Below are 20,984 nucleotides of genomic sequence, written 5' to 3'. Positions count from 1 at the left end.
GAGGAGTGTTGGACCGAGTGTTGGGTCATCAAAAAGGCCACGAGTACAGTCCACCACTGGAGACGATCATGCTGAGCAGAGTCCTGTTGATCCTACAGGTACCGTTGCTGACATTGGTGACGATGGGGTACATGCTCACAGCACAGCTGCAGACCCCACCGTTCCTCCTCCCCTATCTCTTCGTGCTATGATGGAGACCATTATGACGACTCAAGCAGCTCATGGACAGCTTTTAGATGGCCTTATTGCTGAGGTTGCTGCGTTGAGAGCAGATTTTTCAGAGTACAGTAGTGCTTTTCCACCTCCGCCACCGTCTGACTCTTGATGATTGCCTTTGGCAATACATAACAGACAGGGGAAGTAGGGATTGTAGCGTAGGAGCTTTAGGGCTAATTTGTATTCAAGTTTTTTTATGTGATTGTCAAGTATTTGTATATTATTATATGTACTCTTCAAGGTCCACAAACATGGTTTTAATTTTATGATAATATGACCATATTCACAATGTGTGATGACTTTTATATCAAATGATCATTTGCTTTCTTTCTTTTTTTCCTTCAACTGGAATGTTGATATGCATATTTGAAGAAAAACTACAATCATTGAAATGATAACAGAAAGGAACCTACCTCGTTATATGCATTATCGATTAGTTATGCAATGGCTACACCAAAAAAATAAAAAGAGATCATAAAAGTAGATTAAACACATACTAGCCTCTGAGCACGCACGTGCACAGAGGTTGTTCTAATTTTATGGATAATGATTAATTTAAAGCATTGTTCATAATTTGGGATTACTACATTTTCCAAACAAAAAAAAAGTACGGCATTGTGATTCACCGCACATAATACTCATCACACCCATACGTTTTTTTTATTTGTTTCATTCTTTTTTCTTTTTTTTTATGATTGGAAAATATAATAATCCAAAATTACAATAAATGCTGTAAATTAACCCTTACCCAAAAAATTGAAGAGACTCTGAGCACGCGCGTGCTGAAAGTGTTAGGGTTTATAGTTGTATTTGATTAAATTTCCTATGCCGTACTCATACACGTTTATACTTTTTCGATGAACGTTATATAGATTTTTTTTCATAATTAATACCTACGTTTCCTGTTTCTGGTCACTGATTTGTTTTGTGTTTCCACTTCTCCATCCATATCCTTATATTTAGGGAAAATTTTAAGATTACAATGGGGAATTCGTGTGACCCTATCCTTATTTAAAAGCTTAAGAAAATAAGGAAAACTACATGTTTCACCCAAATCCCACTTACTACACATCCATAACAAAAGTGAAAAAGAGTTGAAATTCGAAATATACTTATTTCACCGGTGAAGGAATCAATAATGGTTAGCCACTTACTACACCCCCATAACAAAACTTAAAAAGAGATTAGATTTCAAAGATATCAATTAAATGAAATTAAAACTGAGAAAATGCACATAACATTGTTAATGGAGCAGTAAAGTAATAGTCTATAAAAGAGGAAATGTAAATTGAATTTCACATAGAATTATACAAATGATAAATATAATTTATGTTACAAAAGAAATATGTTTACAACAATTTCTTAGATAACAACCACTTTAGGTGAGGGTTAAATTGGGTAAAATAATATTGAATCTCAAATATATAATATAATAATACCCTCTAAAATAAAGTGGCATGAATTACATTTTAAGAAAAAATACCGTAAATTACATGGAAAACTTGTTTACATATTCCCCATGGAATAAGAGTAGTGTAAATTACTTTAGGGAAAAAGTAGCGTAAATTACCACTTCAAGCAGCCTAATTCCCTTAAAACCAAACACCAAATTGGCCAATGATGAACACAATGCCTCCATCAAATAGGTTGCCAAGGTCCACTTCACTTCTACAACACATCTCTACTTGAGTTCGAATACCTCTTTTTCTTTTTTTTCTTTTTTTAAATCAAACACCTTTTTGACCTTCTAGCTCGTGCTTCGTCCATAACTATCTCAAATAATATACTTGTTCCATAATTATCGAACCAGTAACACAACATTACCGCTAACCACTCGCCATATTTGTTAGTTACTTGAAAATTAAATAACTGGGAAAATACAAAGTTCTGTTAGTTTGTCAATACCATAAAAAACGAATATGTTAAAAGCTCTAACGAAAATCATATTAACAAGAAGTCATGTAATTTACCAATAATAATAACAATAGTATCAATAAAAAAGTAGCTAACCTTTTTCTGCCTGGTAAGAAATTTGTTATACATTATTAGGGTTAAATACTAACCACACTGCAATCACAACATAAACAGGGGAAAAAATTGACCTTTGTTAACAAAATAAGCAGGTACTATGGAAAATCACAACTAACTACTTGTCACATAAGGCATAGGAATAATTGACCAATAACAAAGAGGTAGCCTTTGGTAAGGAAATAAGTAGTTAAAAAGCCTCAGTTAATTGGCAACAGAGTTTTCCATAAAGTGTAAAAACATTGATGATGACCTTTGTTGAGACAATAAGCTGTGTAAAGACCCTTTATCATATAAGTTACCGGGCATGTACACACATAAAACTGTAAATATACTATTACGCAATCAGGGGAAGAAGAAGATGTAGAACCAAATCTGTTTTGAAATTCCTTTTCTAAACAAGTTTTTTGAAATACATCATGGAAATATTAATGCATTATCAGAACTCTCAATTTCAATTCAAACACTACTACAGTTTCCTCGCAACTTGTTATGAAACAGAAAATATACATGCAATATAAATCATAGGAAAGAAAATAATTATATAATTACAGAATAAACATTCTTCACCAAGAGGAAGGAAAGCATAGGCAGATGAACGAAAAGAGTAATCAAACCTTAGAAATGGTTGGAATTCGTTCTGCATAGCATAAACCAGGAGCAGTTAAATTCTAAGTTTCCTTGCAACATCAATGCTAGGAAAACAAATAAATTATACAATTAAACAATGTAATTTTTTCACAACAGCGAACGAAAGCATAGGCAGATGAAAGGAAGAAGTAATCAAACCTTAGGAAGCATAAACCAGGACCATTAAAATTATCAGTTTCCTTACAACTTGTTATGAAACGGAAAATAAACATACAACATCAATCATAGAAAAACAATCAAATTATATAATTAGACAACAAAATTTTTTGACAAAAAGGAACAAAAGTTTAGGCATATTAAAGAAATGAGTAATCAAACCTTAGGAATGGTTGGAATTGGTTTTGCAGAGCATAAACCAAGACCATTAAAGTTGTAAAGAAAAGTAAAATCGGAATAGATGGAGAACCTCTTCCTATATAAGATACATAAATAGCATTCATTGAAAAATAGGGGAGCTGTATGTTAAGGTGGCTTAATCAGTGTGGTAACTGCGACCATGCACCGTTAGTTGAGTAGGAGAGGAACAATCTTGGGTTTTGATTATTGTAGAAGGAGAGGTGAACCTGAAAATACACGGGTGTGGGGGAATAAGTTTTCAAAAAGGAGCACTGTGGAAATTCACCTAACTTCTATCAGCAATAGTAGCGTAATTACAATTGATCCCAGTTAAATTTAGATAGATGGAGGAAAATTAGACACCAATTTCATATTTAAATTGGTGGTCCCCACAAGAATCTAGACACATGACATTGGTAACAGTTATGACCCTCTTCATACAGTGTTTTTCTAGCCTGTATTGACATGACAAGCTCTACTAAATTTTGATTGTAATGCTTGAACCATGAAATAAGGTTATAAATGCACCACAATAATGAATTTCTTTCTACTCCCACTAAATTCCTAGATTGAGTAAACTATGAGTCGCAGCGTCTCAATGTCAAATCGTAAAATGCGAAACAAGTTTGGATCTACTTCAACATATGGATCATCAGAAGCTCTAGCAAATCAACAACTACAGACATACACAGACCACTATGGAGGGAAATGGGTCGGAAAGAAGAGGGATTTCATTAATATACCAATATACACGTACGAGAGTCTTGGAAGCGTCGGACACATCATGGTCGGCAAACCCACAAAACTAAGTACAGATACAACCGCAATAGAGTTCACCGTAGCAGAACCACCATGGTCAACCCTATACGAGAAGAGGTGTGAGTTGGAGGTGTATTGTCGATGACACGGGTTACGAGTTCCTAAGGCACGCTCAGCCGAGTTACCTAGAGATGAACCTGCCAACATACTTGCGCGTCTTGAACAAGAGAACAATCAAATGCAAAGGCGACTAGACCGTTTTCATGCAATCCAAAAAGCTAGGAAGCATCTAAAGGGGAAGGCGCAAGAGCGAGCCATGAAGTCTATTAATGAAATTACTGCGTTAGATGATGAAAGAGATATTTCAGACTTCTCAGATTCAAGCAATGATGACTTCCAGAAATTTCTACCAACGAACATTAGACGTTGTTGTTAATGTCTACACATTTTGTGCAATACAAAATGTTGTTCTTAACGTCTGACAAATGATGATTATGTACGTTCAACTTTTGCATTACTAAAGAGAAACTGTTCATTAGTTTTCGCTAAGTTTAAATGAAATCAGTTTTTCATTTTTTACCTGCTGTTCTTTGTTGCTACATATGAAAATTTAAACTGAAAATTTCATACATTCTACAATACAGACTCTTCCAAACCACACACACCAACCACTCTTTCACAGAAAAACCATAAGGTTCCTAAAGCAAGGACTCGCCGAAGTAGAGTGGGGCCCAACTGAGACCATCACCGGCGAGGTGTAAAAACACACATTTGTTCAAGATAATACTCCCTTCCAACGTGCATTCTGTGAAACTGGTACTGTATTACATTGTTCTGTTTGTATGTTGCAATGTTTTCAATGGATTAGCTAAGTGTATATGAAATCGTAACTCATTCTTTCCCTGTTGTTCTTTGTTGCTACATATGATTCTTGTGCTTTGGTTGGAAAATGTCCTCTGCTTAGATATGTTGATGTTTCCAATATTCTCTCTGTGTAAATTGGAATGTTACCCACATAACACTCATCACCCAACTTAGATTTATTGCACATTACTTGTAGGAAAATTTAATAGATCCAATACATACAGACTCATCCAAACCACACATACTAACCACACATATGATTCAATAATACAAATAATTCATATATATGACACCATCAATTGCTGTATCATATACCCGAATCCGTGTATCTTAGTTCTGCTACTGTCCTACTTTATATAAATACATTACATATAGACTCATCCAAACCAGGCCAACCACTCATTCTGTCTTCCTCTTTATGTAGAAGAAAGTTTTTTGTTACTTTCGTAACAAACTTCTGTCTGGTTTCATGTTTTATGGGCAAATCAGCTAAGGGATATGTTTCTATCATCTTCATATAAGTCTATTATTTATAGCTGATGATCTTCCAATTTACAGTTGTTATTGACTGGATATTGAATCTCAGTGGTAGTCTTATCAAATATAAGAACATGGAAGCTTAATTTTCCTTCACATCTGAAAACTAGAAAATAAACATAACAGATAGAATGGTATTCAACGAAATCCTGCCAACCATTACAAAACCAAATGTTGTTATCAACTTTCTTCAATCCCACTTGCCAAATACCACCATAGGGAACAGTGAGTGTAGCTACCATGGATAGCTCAGCACTGTTGAACCCTGACCACAAGTACCCATCCACACTCACGTGAAAATACAGAGCATCCCTTCAAAGTTTATGCATTAATTTTGGGGGTGAGCTGTCCACCATTTCTACTTATACACTTTGCAGTGCTGCATGTGCTGCTCAACAGTGCGTCACACTGTTGAACCCTGTCCAGTCATATCACTTACACGCACATGCGCACACAGATATGCATCCTTTCGCAATGCACCGTTTTCAAGGATGCAGAGCATTCCTGAAAAGTTTATGATACATTTAACACAGCTCGACACTGTCTCGTCAAGTCATGTCAGACAAGGCACAGGAATGCTGAATAGTCTTCACGTGAACCCTATCCAGTCATATCACCTACACGCTTGTCAATACACAAATATGCAGATTTTTGCAATGCACTGTTTTCAATGATGCAGAGCATCCTTGAAAAGTTTATGAAACATTTAATGCAACTCGGCACTGTCTCGTCAAGTCATGTCAGATGAAGCATAGGAATGCTGAATAGTCTTCACGTGAATAAACACACAACCTCCTTTGCAGTACACATCACCTGCCTTCTACTGTAGCATAAGCTATAGCCATATCAAACAGTTGCCTCAGCGAACCACGTGCACCAACAGGTGCCACTGTATAGCCAAGTCATGTTCGCAGTTAGTATGTGCTCCTCAACACCTCACTAAACAATACAAATGTCCAGACATATCATCTTTATTCACGTGAATACTTACCCTTACATATAATCACATTCACGTGGATATTTACCCTTGCAAAACTCCTATATAAAGTCCTAGTCCCATTTACATCTACCCTTGCAAAACTCCTATATAAAGTCCCACTCCCATTTACATCTACCCTTGCAAAACATCTACAGATACCGATCATAAGTCACATTTTCCAATGTCAATGCGCAATTGGATGCTACCTCGTTTTCCAGATAACTATAGGAGGGAGAGAGATTCCGACGAGAGGGAATACTATGCCGGACTGCGGCGGGAGTGGGACTTTCGTGTGAACGAGTCCAACGCTCTGCACGATGATCTCGTGCGAATCGGAGCGCCTCTTGTTGATCGTGTCTCACTCACACTATCACGACAAAATATGCATCAATATGAGCGTGCAGTGACAAAAATAAAAAAAGAGAATAATCTCATGATACTCCGTAGGTCCAGGTATCACATGCTACAGCTAGCGGAAGAGCTGGCCGCCGCCACGAACCGGCAACTCACTCCGACGGAACGTAACAATGTCCTTAACTACGAGGACTACCTGTCAGAGTGAATGCCTATGTGGTATGTGTGTTATGTCTAGGTTAAGTCAATAATGTTAGTAGCATTAGTGTTCAATATGCAATGCATGCATATTGGTGACATCGTGTAAGTTACTTTAAGTTTTCTGTATTATGTTGTAGGTGCTTATTGTTATGTTCTAGGTGCTTATTGAAAAACATCATGTGTGGGAATATTTGACTTTTATGCGTTCTGTGGGAATAAACTAGATTACGAATAATGTGCATGGTCCTCACAATCAATAATAAGGTTTACATAGTACAAATGCAACAACAGTGACCCACATACATTTAAAACATAGTTAACAAAAATAGTTAAATAACAAAGTCTAATTACACCACGACACGATTAGTCTTCATCTGACATCTCCACATCTGACTGATAAATGGGATCAGCAAGAAGTGATTGCATGAATTGTGCGTGCTCGTACCACCCTCCCTCCACTGACTCTCGGATCTCGACTTGGGTCCGATATCGATTAAGACGTATCTTCATTCGATTATTTTCTTCTCTTATGCGGTTCAATGCTTTACGAAGTTCGTCAATCGTGTCTCTAGGCATCTGCGATGCGAGTCGCCGAGGCACTGGCAACTTAAAACCAGTCAACTCATCATAAAACATTTGTTGTTCACGAAATAACCAATCCCACTCCTGTCTCATGGTATTGTGAACATAAGCACTATTTCGCAGATTTGGATTGATTGGATAGCTAAACTCATCTTCCAATACCCAGCAACGACCCATAGCAGTGAACACATCGTGAGGCCTATAGAGTTGTGGGTTGCCAGAACCAGACATTGACACTGAATACAATAACATCAACTGATCAAGTTAACACTGTGCATCAATTGTTGGTAAATAATGTAATGCTGCATAAGATGCTACATGACAGTGGCGGAGGTAGGATTTCAATTCAGGGGGGGCAAGCTTAGAAGTCAATATTAACAAAAAAAAATATATATATATATATATTAAAAAACATTATAAAAACAACTATAAGTGTCATACAAAAACTATGTAAACTATATTTAGACATTTAAGTTAATACTATAAAATAAATTGTGGAAATAAATAAATTTTAAAATTATTTAAAATATAGCAATTTACTTGCAAAGTTGTATACACATCTCACTATCTTTTCTTGATTGTTTTTGAAACTATAGGAAAAGTTCGACTTTCTTTTTATTTTACAAACTAATTAAAATTCTAGTTCATAGCATAAACCCACAATTTAAAACTGAAATGTCAACAAATTGAGGACCAAAAAACAAAAAAAAATTGTGTACAATATAGGACTATCGATTGACATAAGAAAGACACTACAATGCATTATTATTATGCTAGGTGTGTGTTATTGTGCCTAACGGAAATTCTTCTAATTAAAAGCTAACAGCTAACAAGTTAAAAGCTCTTGGTGTGTGTTATTCTGCCTAACGGAAATTCTTCTAATTATTTTTGCTTCTGTCACGAAACTTTTGGGTTGTTTCCTATTTTTTTTCCTTACACGGTGTCATTGACTTAGGTAAGCTTGTCATTTTCCCTCTATTTCAGCAGGGCCAGGAATATAACTCAATGTACACACATAACATTTATCACCATTTCTATAGCTTATTGTACGTTTCTTGTAACATCAAACAACTAATATACCTCTAAAATACCATTCAAGAAAATACACATAACACTCATTCAAGAAAATACCAAAGCATAAGTAATACAAATTATTAAATGAACATTATACTCTAACAAAAAACATACATTATGATTGATAAATTTTTATAATATCTACAACTATACCAAGACAATAATAAAATCCTCAATGTATTTCAAAGAAGAGAATGAGTTAGGTAAACCTGAGATGATGGAGAGATAACACCAACTTCTGACCGAAAATTCTTAGAATGAGGAGAATATTTGAAAATGATGAGGAGAATTGCTTGAGAAGTAGATATAGCAAAATAACTCGATTATAAGAAAACCGAGTAATATTAATAACTCGATTTCCTATTAATCGGGTTAAGCTTCACGTGTGAAAAACTGATGTGAAATGGCGTCAGAATAGCACAAAACTCGGTTATATGAGAACCGAGTAATACAAATAACTCGATTATCTGTTATTCGGGTTTTTTGTACTCGTTTTCCCCATTGACGAGTTATAAACAGTTACGCTGGAATATTTTATTGCCCAAAAGCCAAGCTGGAACACCAGCGTGGCAAGAACCTGGCTACAACTCGGTTTCTTCATAATCGAGTTACTTAAGTAACTCGCCTTTACGGAGATCGAGTTTTCAAACAGGGGCACGCCCCTATATAGTTTCGAAACAGGGGCATTATGCCAAATATGTTTCGCAGAAAGGGCATAAGGCCAGAATCCTCTTCTAAAGCATATTAAAATTACTGTAAAAGGCCCTTTTAGTGGGCTATGAAGAAATTTCAACCAATTGGTCCAAGAGCTCATGAGTGGGCTTAAGGAAAAAAAAGATCTATACATCATGGATCTAGTCTTATGGTGGTATTGGCTGGGCTTTTTGTTTTCCCGAGAATCTGGCTGGGCTTGTGGTTTTTTTTTTTTTTTTTTTTTTTTGTGGGTGGGTTCAAGATCCATTAGATTGGCTGGGCTTGGGGTTGAAATTACAAAATTAATGTCTTTTTGTTCTTATCTCTTGCTAGCCTGAGCTATGCTTTATTAATTTAAAAAAGGGAGGAAAAAAAACACTTGTTTGGGTGTAAATGAGAACCGATCCATTTACAATATTTTCTTAACAAATATTAAGTAATAAATTATTATTGGTGGACAAAAACCTAATTTCAGTGATAGGTACAAATTATAACTAATATTAACTTGCCACCTAAATTTTGTTATAAAAATATTATAAACATAACACTTCTGGTTATGGGTACATTTACATGCTTGTAAGCTAACAACTCAAATAAGTGCATAGAGTTAATTAATTTTTTCTTTATAATGAAAAATCAAAATATTATTGTCTAATTGCTGATTTTTCATACTGATATGTCAAAATATCATAAACAACAAATTGGATGTTGATGAGCTTTTCCTTAAAAAGAAATCCCATGTTTTTTCCTAAGAGCTTTTGAATGTGACATAGCCGAAGGGAGGAACATTATCAAGTTAGAGTCTCAATAATTTTTTATTTGATTAATATTTTAAAATCCTATCAATGAATATTATACTTTTCTTATTGTAGGGGCCTTTTTTATGTATTGCGTTGGGCTGGGCTGCTTCCTGCGGTAATGGGCCCGAATGTTTCTGAGTAAGGGCATTGAGACCAGTCCAACTGTAACTCAACTTGGGCCGATTTGTGCACAAACTATGCCTCGTCTGCTAGGAGTATGCTTACGGTAAGCGGAACTGTTTCAGATGAGTTACCGTAGACAGATATAATAATAATAACAAAACAGAGTACTCTGACTATTTAATGAAAAATGGCCAAGTCATCCCTACTTATAAAACATAATTACAGTTGTAACAATGTCATTTACAAAGAAAGTAAAGGAGAAAGAAAGTAATATGAACTAATCAAGAATGAGCATAAAGTCAAGTTTAAGTTTGGTCTGCAGAAGCAAAACCAAAGAGGGGAGAACGCCTCCTATCAATGCAAATAATCTCCAAGGAAAAGATCCTACCGTGGGGATTAATGGCTTTGAGGGAGTCGGGCCTGATTGGTTAATGCCCAAAAGGAATCCTTGTTATGTTTTGGAAGAGAGCAGGATTTGAAGGGGGAGAGAGGGAAATCGACCTACTAGTGCATGCCTATTGTATTACCTTTCTTTTTTCCTCTGTTTTCTCTCTTATCTTTTTCTTTTCTTTCTCTTGTTTTCTTTTATTCTGTTTTCTTTTTACTCCGCCACACCCTCTATTTTTTCCATCTTTTTTCAGGGCACGGCAAGGGTCCTTTTATAATGCCTGCTGTGACCAATTTTTTACTACTTTACCCCTTAACTGCCTTTGTCTGGTCTGGGCATACTTGTCGACCACCAAAGGGTTCGTCTGTATGCCACTCACCCTTGCCAGACAAAGGCAGATTTGTTTCATTCATCAGTCCACCGTAGCAATCTTACCTGCCATGGCATAAATGTTTCTCTCTCTTTCCCTCAAGGCATGCACCTAGCGGTTCCCCCCTCAACCTTGGCTCTTTTGGGTAGTCTATCATCCCAGCAGGACGTACCTCCCAAAAGGGCTTGGGCAAGAGTCGCAAAATAAGTCTTTTCCCCTCTCCCCACCACCAAACCATACCCTCTTTACCTCTTACCTCTGGCCCATGACCCCGCCACGTCCTATATTGGTTGGGTACAGGCTGGTGGCACCTGAGCCTTGCGCGTGCTTTCCTTTCAGATATGTCCAAAAATTTGCCTATTGCTCATGCATTTGCCGTGATATGGAGGCTCGCCGTCCGTGTTTTTTGACCTTTTATGTGGGCCTTTTTTTGTTTTCCTGCTCTATTTAAGAGCTGGACTTTATCTGATGATGGGCCTTACATTTTTTTAGTCCACTCCTTGGTTTTCTTTATTTCTTGCAATGTTATACTGTTATTCCTGCCGTAATAACTTAATCCTGTTGGGCTTCTTTTGGGCCAGCCGTTTATTCTTTCTCTCAGTGGCTTGACATGGCCACTGTCTTGCTTTTACTTATGAGCTCCTATGTTCCTTTGGGCTTTCCTTTGGGCATCCAAGGCCCGTTTGCTTTCTTTGGGCTTCCTTGGTCCATTTGCTAATTCCACACTCCTTTGGGCTTTTTATTAATTTCATTGGGCTTCCCTGACCCAATAACCTTATTCTCATCCTTGGGGGTTTATGGGCCTGCCATAAACCCCTTACTTTCTTAGTTTACATTACACTAGGCCTGCGGTGGCCCTTTCTCGCTTTTCTACCTCATACACTGCCCATGGGATGCTACTTCTTTCTTTTCAGGCTTCTTTGAGCTCATTTGCCTCTTCAAGACCCACTTGTTTATTTCTTGGACCTGTGAACCATTATTCATGCCGTTTGGGCCTAATGGTTTTGCTGCCTACTTTGTCAATTCTTTGTTGCCCTTGTTATTGGGCTTTCTTTCTCACAAATGGTCCTCAACACTTATTTTTAACACACACACATTAAATTTTTGTGTTGATTGGATGTTTTTTACCATGTATCAATAACCTCATAGTATATAATTTGTAAAGTATAAAAAGCTTGAAATTTAAATTAGCTTTTTGTAGGTGAGATAGTTATTGATCCTTGTTGAATTTGAAATTTTACAAGCATTGAGGGTACATGGAGAGTTTTTTTTTTTTCTTTTTTTCACTTTGATTTTTTACAGAAGGTTCATGTATCTTATCTTTTTTCACCATGTTAGCTATGGAGAAAATATAATTCAATGGCGGATTTGTCAAAATATGCATTCAATTAAAAGATATTGAGAAATGTAAAATTATCAAAATTTACACCTAATGTAACTTGAATCCAATTTATATTGTATATATTCTTTTGAGAACTTCTGTTATTATTATGGTTGTTCAAACAATTTGATAGCAAACATGTACTTATTTATGCGAATGAAAGGTTTTTAGTGTATTTTGAACAATGACAATTTGTCCTAAAAGAAAAATACGTACATCATAATTACACATTATGGCTGCGTTTGAATCGGCGGAAAACCAATTTCGGAAATCAATTTCCGGAAAATGCATGCGTTTGGCCGTCATGGAAAACATTATTTTCCGGAAAATGATTTCCGGTTGACCACAAATTTCCCCTTTGACCCGGAAATGAATTTATGTCTTCATTTTCACTTCAATTCACTTCCGGAAAGAGAGAGAGAGAGAGAGAGAGAGAGAGAGAGAGAGAAGAGAGAGCCCAGATCACAGAGAGAGAGGGACGATCGCGCCTCGCCGCGCCGACGAGCGGCGCGGTGCACGATCGCGATCGTCGATCGAGCGACGCGATCGACGAGCGCGCTCGTCTCTCATCGATCGACGATCGCGATCGACAAGCGCGCTCGTCTCTCGTCGATCGACGAGCGGCGCGATCGTCCGACGAGCGCCGCTCGTTGGATGCTCGTCGAATGCTCGTTGGACGCTCGTCGGACGAGCGTTTTGCCGGATTTGATGCATTTTCTGGTAAAATGATTAAATGAACCAAACACCAAAATTAATTTTCCGTAAAATGAATTTTGTGACAACCAAACACATGAAAACGTTTTCCTTTCCGGAAAATAGCATTTTCGGAAAATAGAATATTTTCCGGAAATGATTTTACGCGAACCAAACACAGCCTATATCACTAATCACTTGCAAACCAAGATCACTCCCATCTGGATAGCTACATTAATTATAGCTTCTCTATAGAGAAATCAATCTCAAGCTGGGGGCTTTTCTGGGCAGGTTGTTTATGATGTCACATATAACTATATAAAGGAAGCTTCAGCAATGGTTGAATGAAATTGAACGCTATGGAAGTGAAATTGTGAACAAACTCCTAGTTGGTAACTGGTGTGTTCTCACAGCAATAAAGTTGTGTCTTATGAGACAACCATGGTAATACATTTGCAGGTTTTCCATCACCTCTCGTTGAAAAGACTCAAACTTCATACGTCTCTCTTTGTATTGCTTGGACGTGCTGTCTTCTTTGCTAGTGCCAGGCAAAAAAATGCAAAAAAATGTTTGTGTCGATATGTGATACTATTGTATTTTTTGTGAAGTAGAGTTTTAGGCATAAAAGTTAAGAAGATACACTGAAACTCATGATTTTATTATAATAGATTTGCTTGGAGTTTTTTCCCTTCAAGTTGAAAATGTTTTCTATGTAAAAGTTAGTGTTATTGTGTTTAGTTGATTCTTTTTATTATTGATTTTAATTATTGCAGACTTGTCAATGTTAATTGAATTTTTTTTTTTTTTTTTTAAAGATTGGTTACAAATATTTGTTGGATTTTCTTAATTCATGTAAGACTAACCTGTGGCTGTCAGCTGTGGCCCAACATTATTGACATAAAATTTGGAAGAAATGTTGATTGAAAATTGCTGTTTCTAGCTAAGTCTTGATTTCTAAAAAGTATATTAATACTAATAAGAAGATAATTATTAAAAAAAAAAAAAAAACCTTGTGCTATACATGGAATAAAAGCTAGTGTGTACTGTGTACATGATATGGTAATTCTTCTTTCACACTCCTTCCAATAATTTTTTGGTCCTGGCAATAAGATGATATTTCTTATTTGCCTATGAGAGTTTTTAGCTAACAATAATACAAGCAAACTTTCCGCCAAATATCAAAGGAATATGTCTGTTGAAATTCCATTTTGTACACATTAGTGTCCCATTCAATTCTTTTTCTTTTTCTAATATTAGCCACAAAGTTGTTCAAGAATCAAGATATTTATGAGTGAGTTATACTTTTTTATTTTATTTTAAGAGTTTGTATTTTTCCTATTTAGCAAAAAATAAGAAGAAGAAATTTATACTTTTATAAGGGAAAAAATATTTGTATTTTGATAATCCACCCAAACGTAAGAAAGGGACAAGTCAGACATGGGTTCGTTCATTTATTACAAGTGGTGTTGAGTCTCTTTCTCAAAAAAAGAAAAAGATTTATTTTTTTGGGGGGTTTAGTTAATACTTAATACTATTATTAACGCGAAGGAGACATAACAAGACTACAAGAGAGGATCGTCGTATCTCCGTCTCCATCACCATCTCCATCTTATGGGTAATTATCCCACCTTATTTAAAAAGGGTCCATATGTTTTTGATATTTTCAAAAGGATCTATACAACTCTACCAGAAAGGCGTGATATGATTATTTTGGCCACACTAAGAGCAGCTGCATTAATTAGTGTAAAATTTTCCTTCTATTTTATACTAAAAGCCTACTTCTTTTATTTTACACACTTATTTTTACAAAATACTCACATTAGTTTATCTATTCTACCATCTATTTTATTTAAATAATCATTTTCTCACTTTTTTATTATTATTTTATCTCAAACTCTCTCTTTCCACTCACAAGACTCTCTATTCCAGACTCCTCTGAAACTCCTCTCTATTCCAACAAGCTCACGAAACTCCTCTCAATTCCGAAAAACTCACTCCTCTCTGAAACTCCTTTCTATTCCAAACTCCTCTTTGAAATTTCGATCCAAGCACGGCGCCGATCTATTCCATCTGAACTTCGATCCAAGCACACCAATCCAAGCACTTTGATCCAAGCACGTCGATCCAAGCATGCCGATCCGCCACAAGCGTTGATCCATTCTTTCTGTCTCTGTTGGTGTGTTCGTGTGTGGGTGTGTTTGGTTTTGTGGTGCCTGTGGTTGATTTTTAATTTTTGTGGTTGATTTTTGATTTTGTGTCTGTAGAGTGTGTGTATCAAAGGGAGAAGTAGATGATGAGGGCGTTGGTTTTGCAACTGGGGAAGAGAGAGAAAAAAAGGAGCGAAATTAGAAATTATTAAAATAATGTATAAAAGAGCTATAGTAATTGTGCATATATGCACGGTTACTATAGCTCTTATGCATTTATGCACAATTTTACACTTACTGATATAAGCGTTTTTTATTATCAAAATGTGTAAAATGAGCTACTTTTTGTATTTTGCAAGACTATCCATGGACTAATGCGGTTGCTGTAGGTGTGCGTTTGGATGTGGATTAAAATTATAAATTATTTCACTATTTAGCTTATTTTTGTTATTATTCATTGGTTCTACTGCACTTTTTGGCACTGTTTATGACTCTACTGTAATATGTCAACTAACTTTTATCTTTATCTACAATATTTTCAGTAATAAATTTTCAATTTCAGCAAAATAAGCAATATCCAAATAAACCCTAACACTTAATTATTATTTTCGGTTGGTGCATAGAAATAAAAACTTTTTTATTATAATAAAAGATAAAATTTAGTTACAAAATTAGTTATAATCTAAGATTACAACTTTACTCAATAGAATAAATATTACTATATATTTTGAAAATCTAATCGTTGAATTGTATATTTTTTACATTTTTAATACACATATCAAATTTTGAGTCAATCAGATATTATATACTATATGATCTATAAACTTATATTTTATGCATAATTTTAAACTACAAAAAAATTGCAATTTAAACAATTTATTGATGACATAGCTATTGATTTTTAATTTTCTAGTAAATTTTGCAAGCATGGAGAATATAAAAAGAAGATAAAATCTAATGGTGAATTTGTCAAAATTCACCTCCAATAAAAAGATATTGAGTATGGTTGTGGCAAAAAATTATAATCAATTTTGTAGCTAAATTTTGTTCTATAATAAAAGTGCATGTGAAGATTCAAGAAAGTGGTATAATTACCAAAGTTTTTTACTAAGAGTTATACTTTTTTTTAGAGTTTCAACTTATGATGTTCGCTTTTCTAGGCTCTATATCACTTCTTGTGTTTTATTTTATGTTCCACCAATTTTGATTTGTGACATGTTGTGTGTCTAATTTTTTTTCCATTTTAAACTTTAGTTATTTATATAAAAAAAAGTAAAAATAATACATAGGTAAAGTATGAAAAAAAACACAAAGTTTGCTCTAGAGAAAAAGGCTTCGTTTGGGAGGAGGGAAGGAAATGGAATGGAAAGGAATAAAAGGAATATTTTTAGAATATTATTCCCTCCTCTTGTTTGGGAGTTTTAATGGAGGGAATGGAATGTCCATTCCCTTGTTTGGGAGTTTAGTGAGAGGGAATGGAATGGTTAGGAGGGAATGCTCATTCCTCCCTTTTCCCTCAAAACCTTAAATTTTTGTTCCCCTCAAAATTGGGAGGAATGAGAGGGAATGGATTTAGGTTTAATGAAATTTTTGTTAAAATCCCTAAAATACCCCTTCAATATCAACCATTTTTTTCTCATTCAGCCGTAAAAAAATATAGCTATCATTCTATTGTCCGTTCTCTGTTCTCTGTAGAGTGAAGCTGCTGCCGTTGGTCTTGCTTTTTCTTTTGTCTGCTACAATTTTCGGTTATTGCTCAAACTAAGTATGTGTATCTTTTTCTTTTTCTTTACGGTTGTTTGCTAGGCTTTTTTTTTTTTTTTTTTTTTTTTTTTTTTTTTTTTTTTTTTAAATTTTTATGAATTGTTGCTATGAGAGTGATATATAGTGTTTTTGTTTGATCAGCCTCCCTCTGTCTCCCTGTATTGTATTCGGAAATGAATGGTTTGTAAATAGTTAGTTGTTTTATAATATATATCCCTTTTAACCAAAAAAAAAATATATATATATATATATATATATATACACATATAGTGCTTTTGTACACCTAAAAACCAAAACAAACTAGCATTTTATACACCTAAAAATCTTGAAAGTGAAAAGAAACAAAAATTGCTGTTAGAGTTACCTGTACAGCTAAGATTCGAACTTGTATTTAGAAATTTGAAAGTGAGAACTGCTAAAAAAACTGCTGTAGAACTACTGTAAATTTGAAAGTGAGAACTGCCGGAGGACTCGCCCAATTTTCTTTTTACTCTGTTTCCGCTCTGCTTCCTCTGTTATTTATGATCTCTGCTTCCTCACGATCTCTGCTTCCTCTGTTATTTATGAAGCAAGTAGTGTGTTGAACTTCCAGTTTTAACTATCCAATGCTACTATATCTCCAAGGCTTCACACGTGTATGGTTAATAGGAAATATCTACAAAAGCTAGTGTTCAAGGTTAGACAACAGACAAGTGTGCGGTTAAGAAAAAAACAAGAAAAAAAAAATTTTAATGAGAAAAAAGTAAAATGTAAAGTATTTTAATTAATATAATAGTAGGTGAGAATATCAACATAGTGCCGTAGAGTATCATAAAGTATTTTAATTAATATAATAGTAGGTAGGTGAGAATATCATTGCCATGGTTATTTTACTATTATTCTCTTACAATTGACTTGCTAAAGTGCTAGGCATTGGGACCAATTTATATTATATGAGAAAGAAATTAAAGGATTATCATATTTATGTTATATTTTATATATTTATTTATCAATGTTGAGATACAATACTAAATAATAAAGATGTAAATGTATTTATGCATGTGTGTATATCTGCTTACAATGTGCCCATAATTTTCTAAGTTGGACTAATAACATAGTTATTTTTTTACTTAGATGGATTTGAATGATGAGGTACTTAAGACCATAATTTTTTCGGACTTTATGCGGAAACTAGCATTGGTTCATGCTGCATGCCGTTATTTGTGCTACATTATCCATCAAAGGCAACGACTAAAAAGAAAACGTGTTCCCCACATCCCTACACAATCAACCATAGAAAGACAAAAAGTTCGTGATGAACTAATGTCTCGACTTAGGAATAGTAAAAAAATGCTATGATGTAATACGCATGGGTCCACAAGCTTTTCAAGGTTTGTGTGACATTTTGCGGAGAGATGGTGATCTTCAAGACACACAGCGTGCCACGGTTGAAGAGCAAGTTGGCAAGTTTCTTCACATGTTAGCACATAATCAGACAACTCGTACAATGTCCTTCTTTTTTTGTAGTTCCAGTGAGACCATTAGTCGCCATTTCCATAACGTGATAAGATCAATAATTATGTTAGGGGATCAATTCCATCAACAACCTGATGGAACCCAAGTGCCACTTGAAATACTACAAAGTAGTAGGTTCAACCTATATTTTAAGGTAAATATATCATGCATATAATTTATATTTGATAGTAGTTTAATACAAATATATTTTAAGGTAAATGTTTTGAGAGATAATGTTAAATCTCAGGATTGTATTGGGGCACTTGATGGGACACATGTTCGTGTCAAAGTGTCTAATGAGGATGCACCAAGATATCGGGGTAGGAAGGGTTACACAACACAAAATGTCTTGGCAGCATGCTCATTTGATTTAAAATTCACATACGTGTTACCAGGTTGGGAAGGAACTGCGTTAGATTCAAGAATAATAAAGAGTGCTTTAACTAGAAACGATAATTTGAAAATCCCACAAGGTAAATTTAATTCAAATACGTATTAGGGTGTATTCTTTATAATTAAAAAATTTGTAGTATATAATTAATGGTTGTTATTGTTTATTAGGTAAATATTATCTTGTTGATGCGGGATACATGAATAGAAGTCGTCTGATTGCACTTTATAGGGGAGTGCGTTATCATTTAAAAGAGTACTCTGTTCGTCCCCCTGAAAATGCTAAAGAATTGTTTAATTTGCGACATGCATCATTACGCACTGCTATTGAAAGAGCATTTGGTGTACTTAAAAAGAGATTTCCTATCATAGCAAGTACTACAGAGCCTAATTATTGTGTTGACACTCAAAATGAAATCATTTTAGCATGTTGTATACTTCATAATTATTTAATGGGTGTCGATCCTGATGAAAGTCTTATTGCTGAAGTTAATGAAGAGGTATTGCATTCTCATCGTGAACGTGTGGCCCCTACTCCAAGAGAAGATGATGAGGATGCTAGGCAAGGAGATATTATTAGAGATTCTATAGCATCAGCCATGTGGCAAAACTATGTCCAAATGTGATAGCTTTTGGGTTTATTGTTGTCATGTCGTTTAAGACTATGTTATATTTCAATTACTTAGACCTAAATGTTATGCAAATTTCTCTTTTCATTTTGATATTGCTCTCTATATTTTGATAATTAATATTAATATTTACACAATATTTTATATGTGTTTTTTGTCCTATTAATTATAGCATGGGTAAGATATCAAAGAAGAATGGTGGAGATCCAAGCAAAGAAGTACAATGGAGTAGTGTTATGGATGATGCTTTAGTGGATGCTTTTTTACATCAGGTGATCATAGGTGGTAGAGTTAATGGAACTTTTACCTCTAAGGCATATGATGACATAGTGAAAGAATTGGTTGAAAAATTTAACATGGAGATTAACAAGGATAAGGTGAAAAATTGACAAAAGACACTGAAGAAGAATTTTCATGAATACTATGATATATTTAAAGATGGATTGAGTGGTTTTGGATGGAATGATTCTTTAAATATGTGGCCAGCTGAACCAGAAGTTTGGGAGCCACTCATAGCGGTAAATTACCATTTTTTGTGAGTTTAATTTTGTGTTACATAATTATATCTATTGTTTAACCATTTGTCTTGGTTTGTAACAGTCTAAACCTGCAGCCAAAAAGTGGATGACAACACCTATTCCCAACTACTCTAAAATGGCACAACTTTGGGCCAAAGATAGAGCAAAAGGTGATCATGCTGAAACTGCAAAGGAGAAACGTGTATGCTGCATCGACTACTATTGATGAGATTGATAATTTGATATCTCAAAATGACGCTTCTTTGGAAAACTTTGAAGTGGAAGATGATCAGAGGTCACCAGAAATTAATGTTGCATGTTCTCGAGTATCATCACAAGATGCAATGTCTTCTAAAAGCAAGAAAAGACGACTGGTAGAAGATGATGAACTCGGGAATGTAATTTCTCAGTCATTTGATAATGTATCAAAAGCAATTGATAGGGTGACTGAGGTTATGGCAAAGTGTTTTTCAAAGTCATATGGAGCAGAAGTTCACGCAGCTTTGGGCGTACTGGACTTAGATCCAATATCAAAGACTAAGGCTTACATATTTTTGATGGAAAATCCAACATATAAGGAGATGTTCTTTGGTTGCCCAGATCATGAGCGCAAATGTGTCTTACTGACACTGATGTCTAGGCCTAAAAATTAAAAAAATGTGGGATTTTTTGGCGAACCTTAGTTTTGGAATAGATAATGTTATTTTGTTTTGTTTTGGCAAGACTCATTACCGGAATTTTTTTTTTAAAAGATATTTGTTTGCATTGTTAGACAATATTTATTTTGTTAAGAATAAATATGTGATGCGTGAATTGCTTTACACATAGAAATATACATAACTTGTTTTTTAGCAATTATAAGTTTTCATTGATTATTTTTTATGTTCTTTAAAATGAGGGGTATAATAGTAATGTTATTATAAAACGATTCTATTCCATTCCTTCTAATGTTACTTCCAAACGGTGTTACTTACTTTCCATTCCATTCCATTCCTTTATTTTATAACATCCAA

At 34.9% G+C, this 20,984-nt stretch overlaps 1 protein-coding gene across 1 annotated transcript; it reads left to right on the top strand.

Moving 5' to 3' along the window:
- Positions 1-18,498: 18,498 nt before the first annotated feature.
- Positions 18,499-19,450, top strand: LOC115956407 (putative nuclease HARBI1). The gene is made up of 3 exons (XM_031074799.1): positions 18,499-18,588; positions 18,682-18,907; positions 18,996-19,450. Exons 1-3 carry the CDS (start codon positions 18,499-18,501, stop codon positions 19,448-19,450), a joined length of 771 nt encoding a protein of 256 aa, XP_030930659.1.
- Positions 19,451-20,984: the final 1,534 nt, after the last annotated feature.

This window comes from Quercus lobata, chromosome 8, assembly GCF_001633185.2.
Source record: "Quercus lobata isolate SW786 chromosome 8, ValleyOak3.0 Primary Assembly, whole genome shotgun sequence".
Taxonomy (NCBI): Eukaryota; Viridiplantae; Streptophyta; class Magnoliopsida; order Fagales; family Fagaceae; genus Quercus; species Quercus lobata.
The sequence above is the reverse complement of the archived record's forward strand: the minus strand, read 5'-3'. Positions and strand labels throughout refer to the sequence as shown.

What these genes read in the sequence shown, in the direction of transcription:
- LOC115956407 (XM_031074799.1), top strand. Translation starts at nt 18,499, where the DNA reads ATGTTAGGGGATCAATTCCATCAACAACCTGATGGAACCCAAGTGCCA. An exon ending in GGTTCAACCTATATTTTAAG is followed by an intron (nt 18,589 to 18,681) that starts GTAAATATATCA and finishes GTTAAATCTCAG; the next exon opens with GATTGTATTGGGGCACTTGA. An exon ending in TAATTTGAAAATCCCACAAG is followed by an intron (nt 18,908 to 18,995) that starts GTAAATTTAATT and finishes ATTGTTTATTAG; the next exon opens with GTAAATATTATCTTGTTGAT.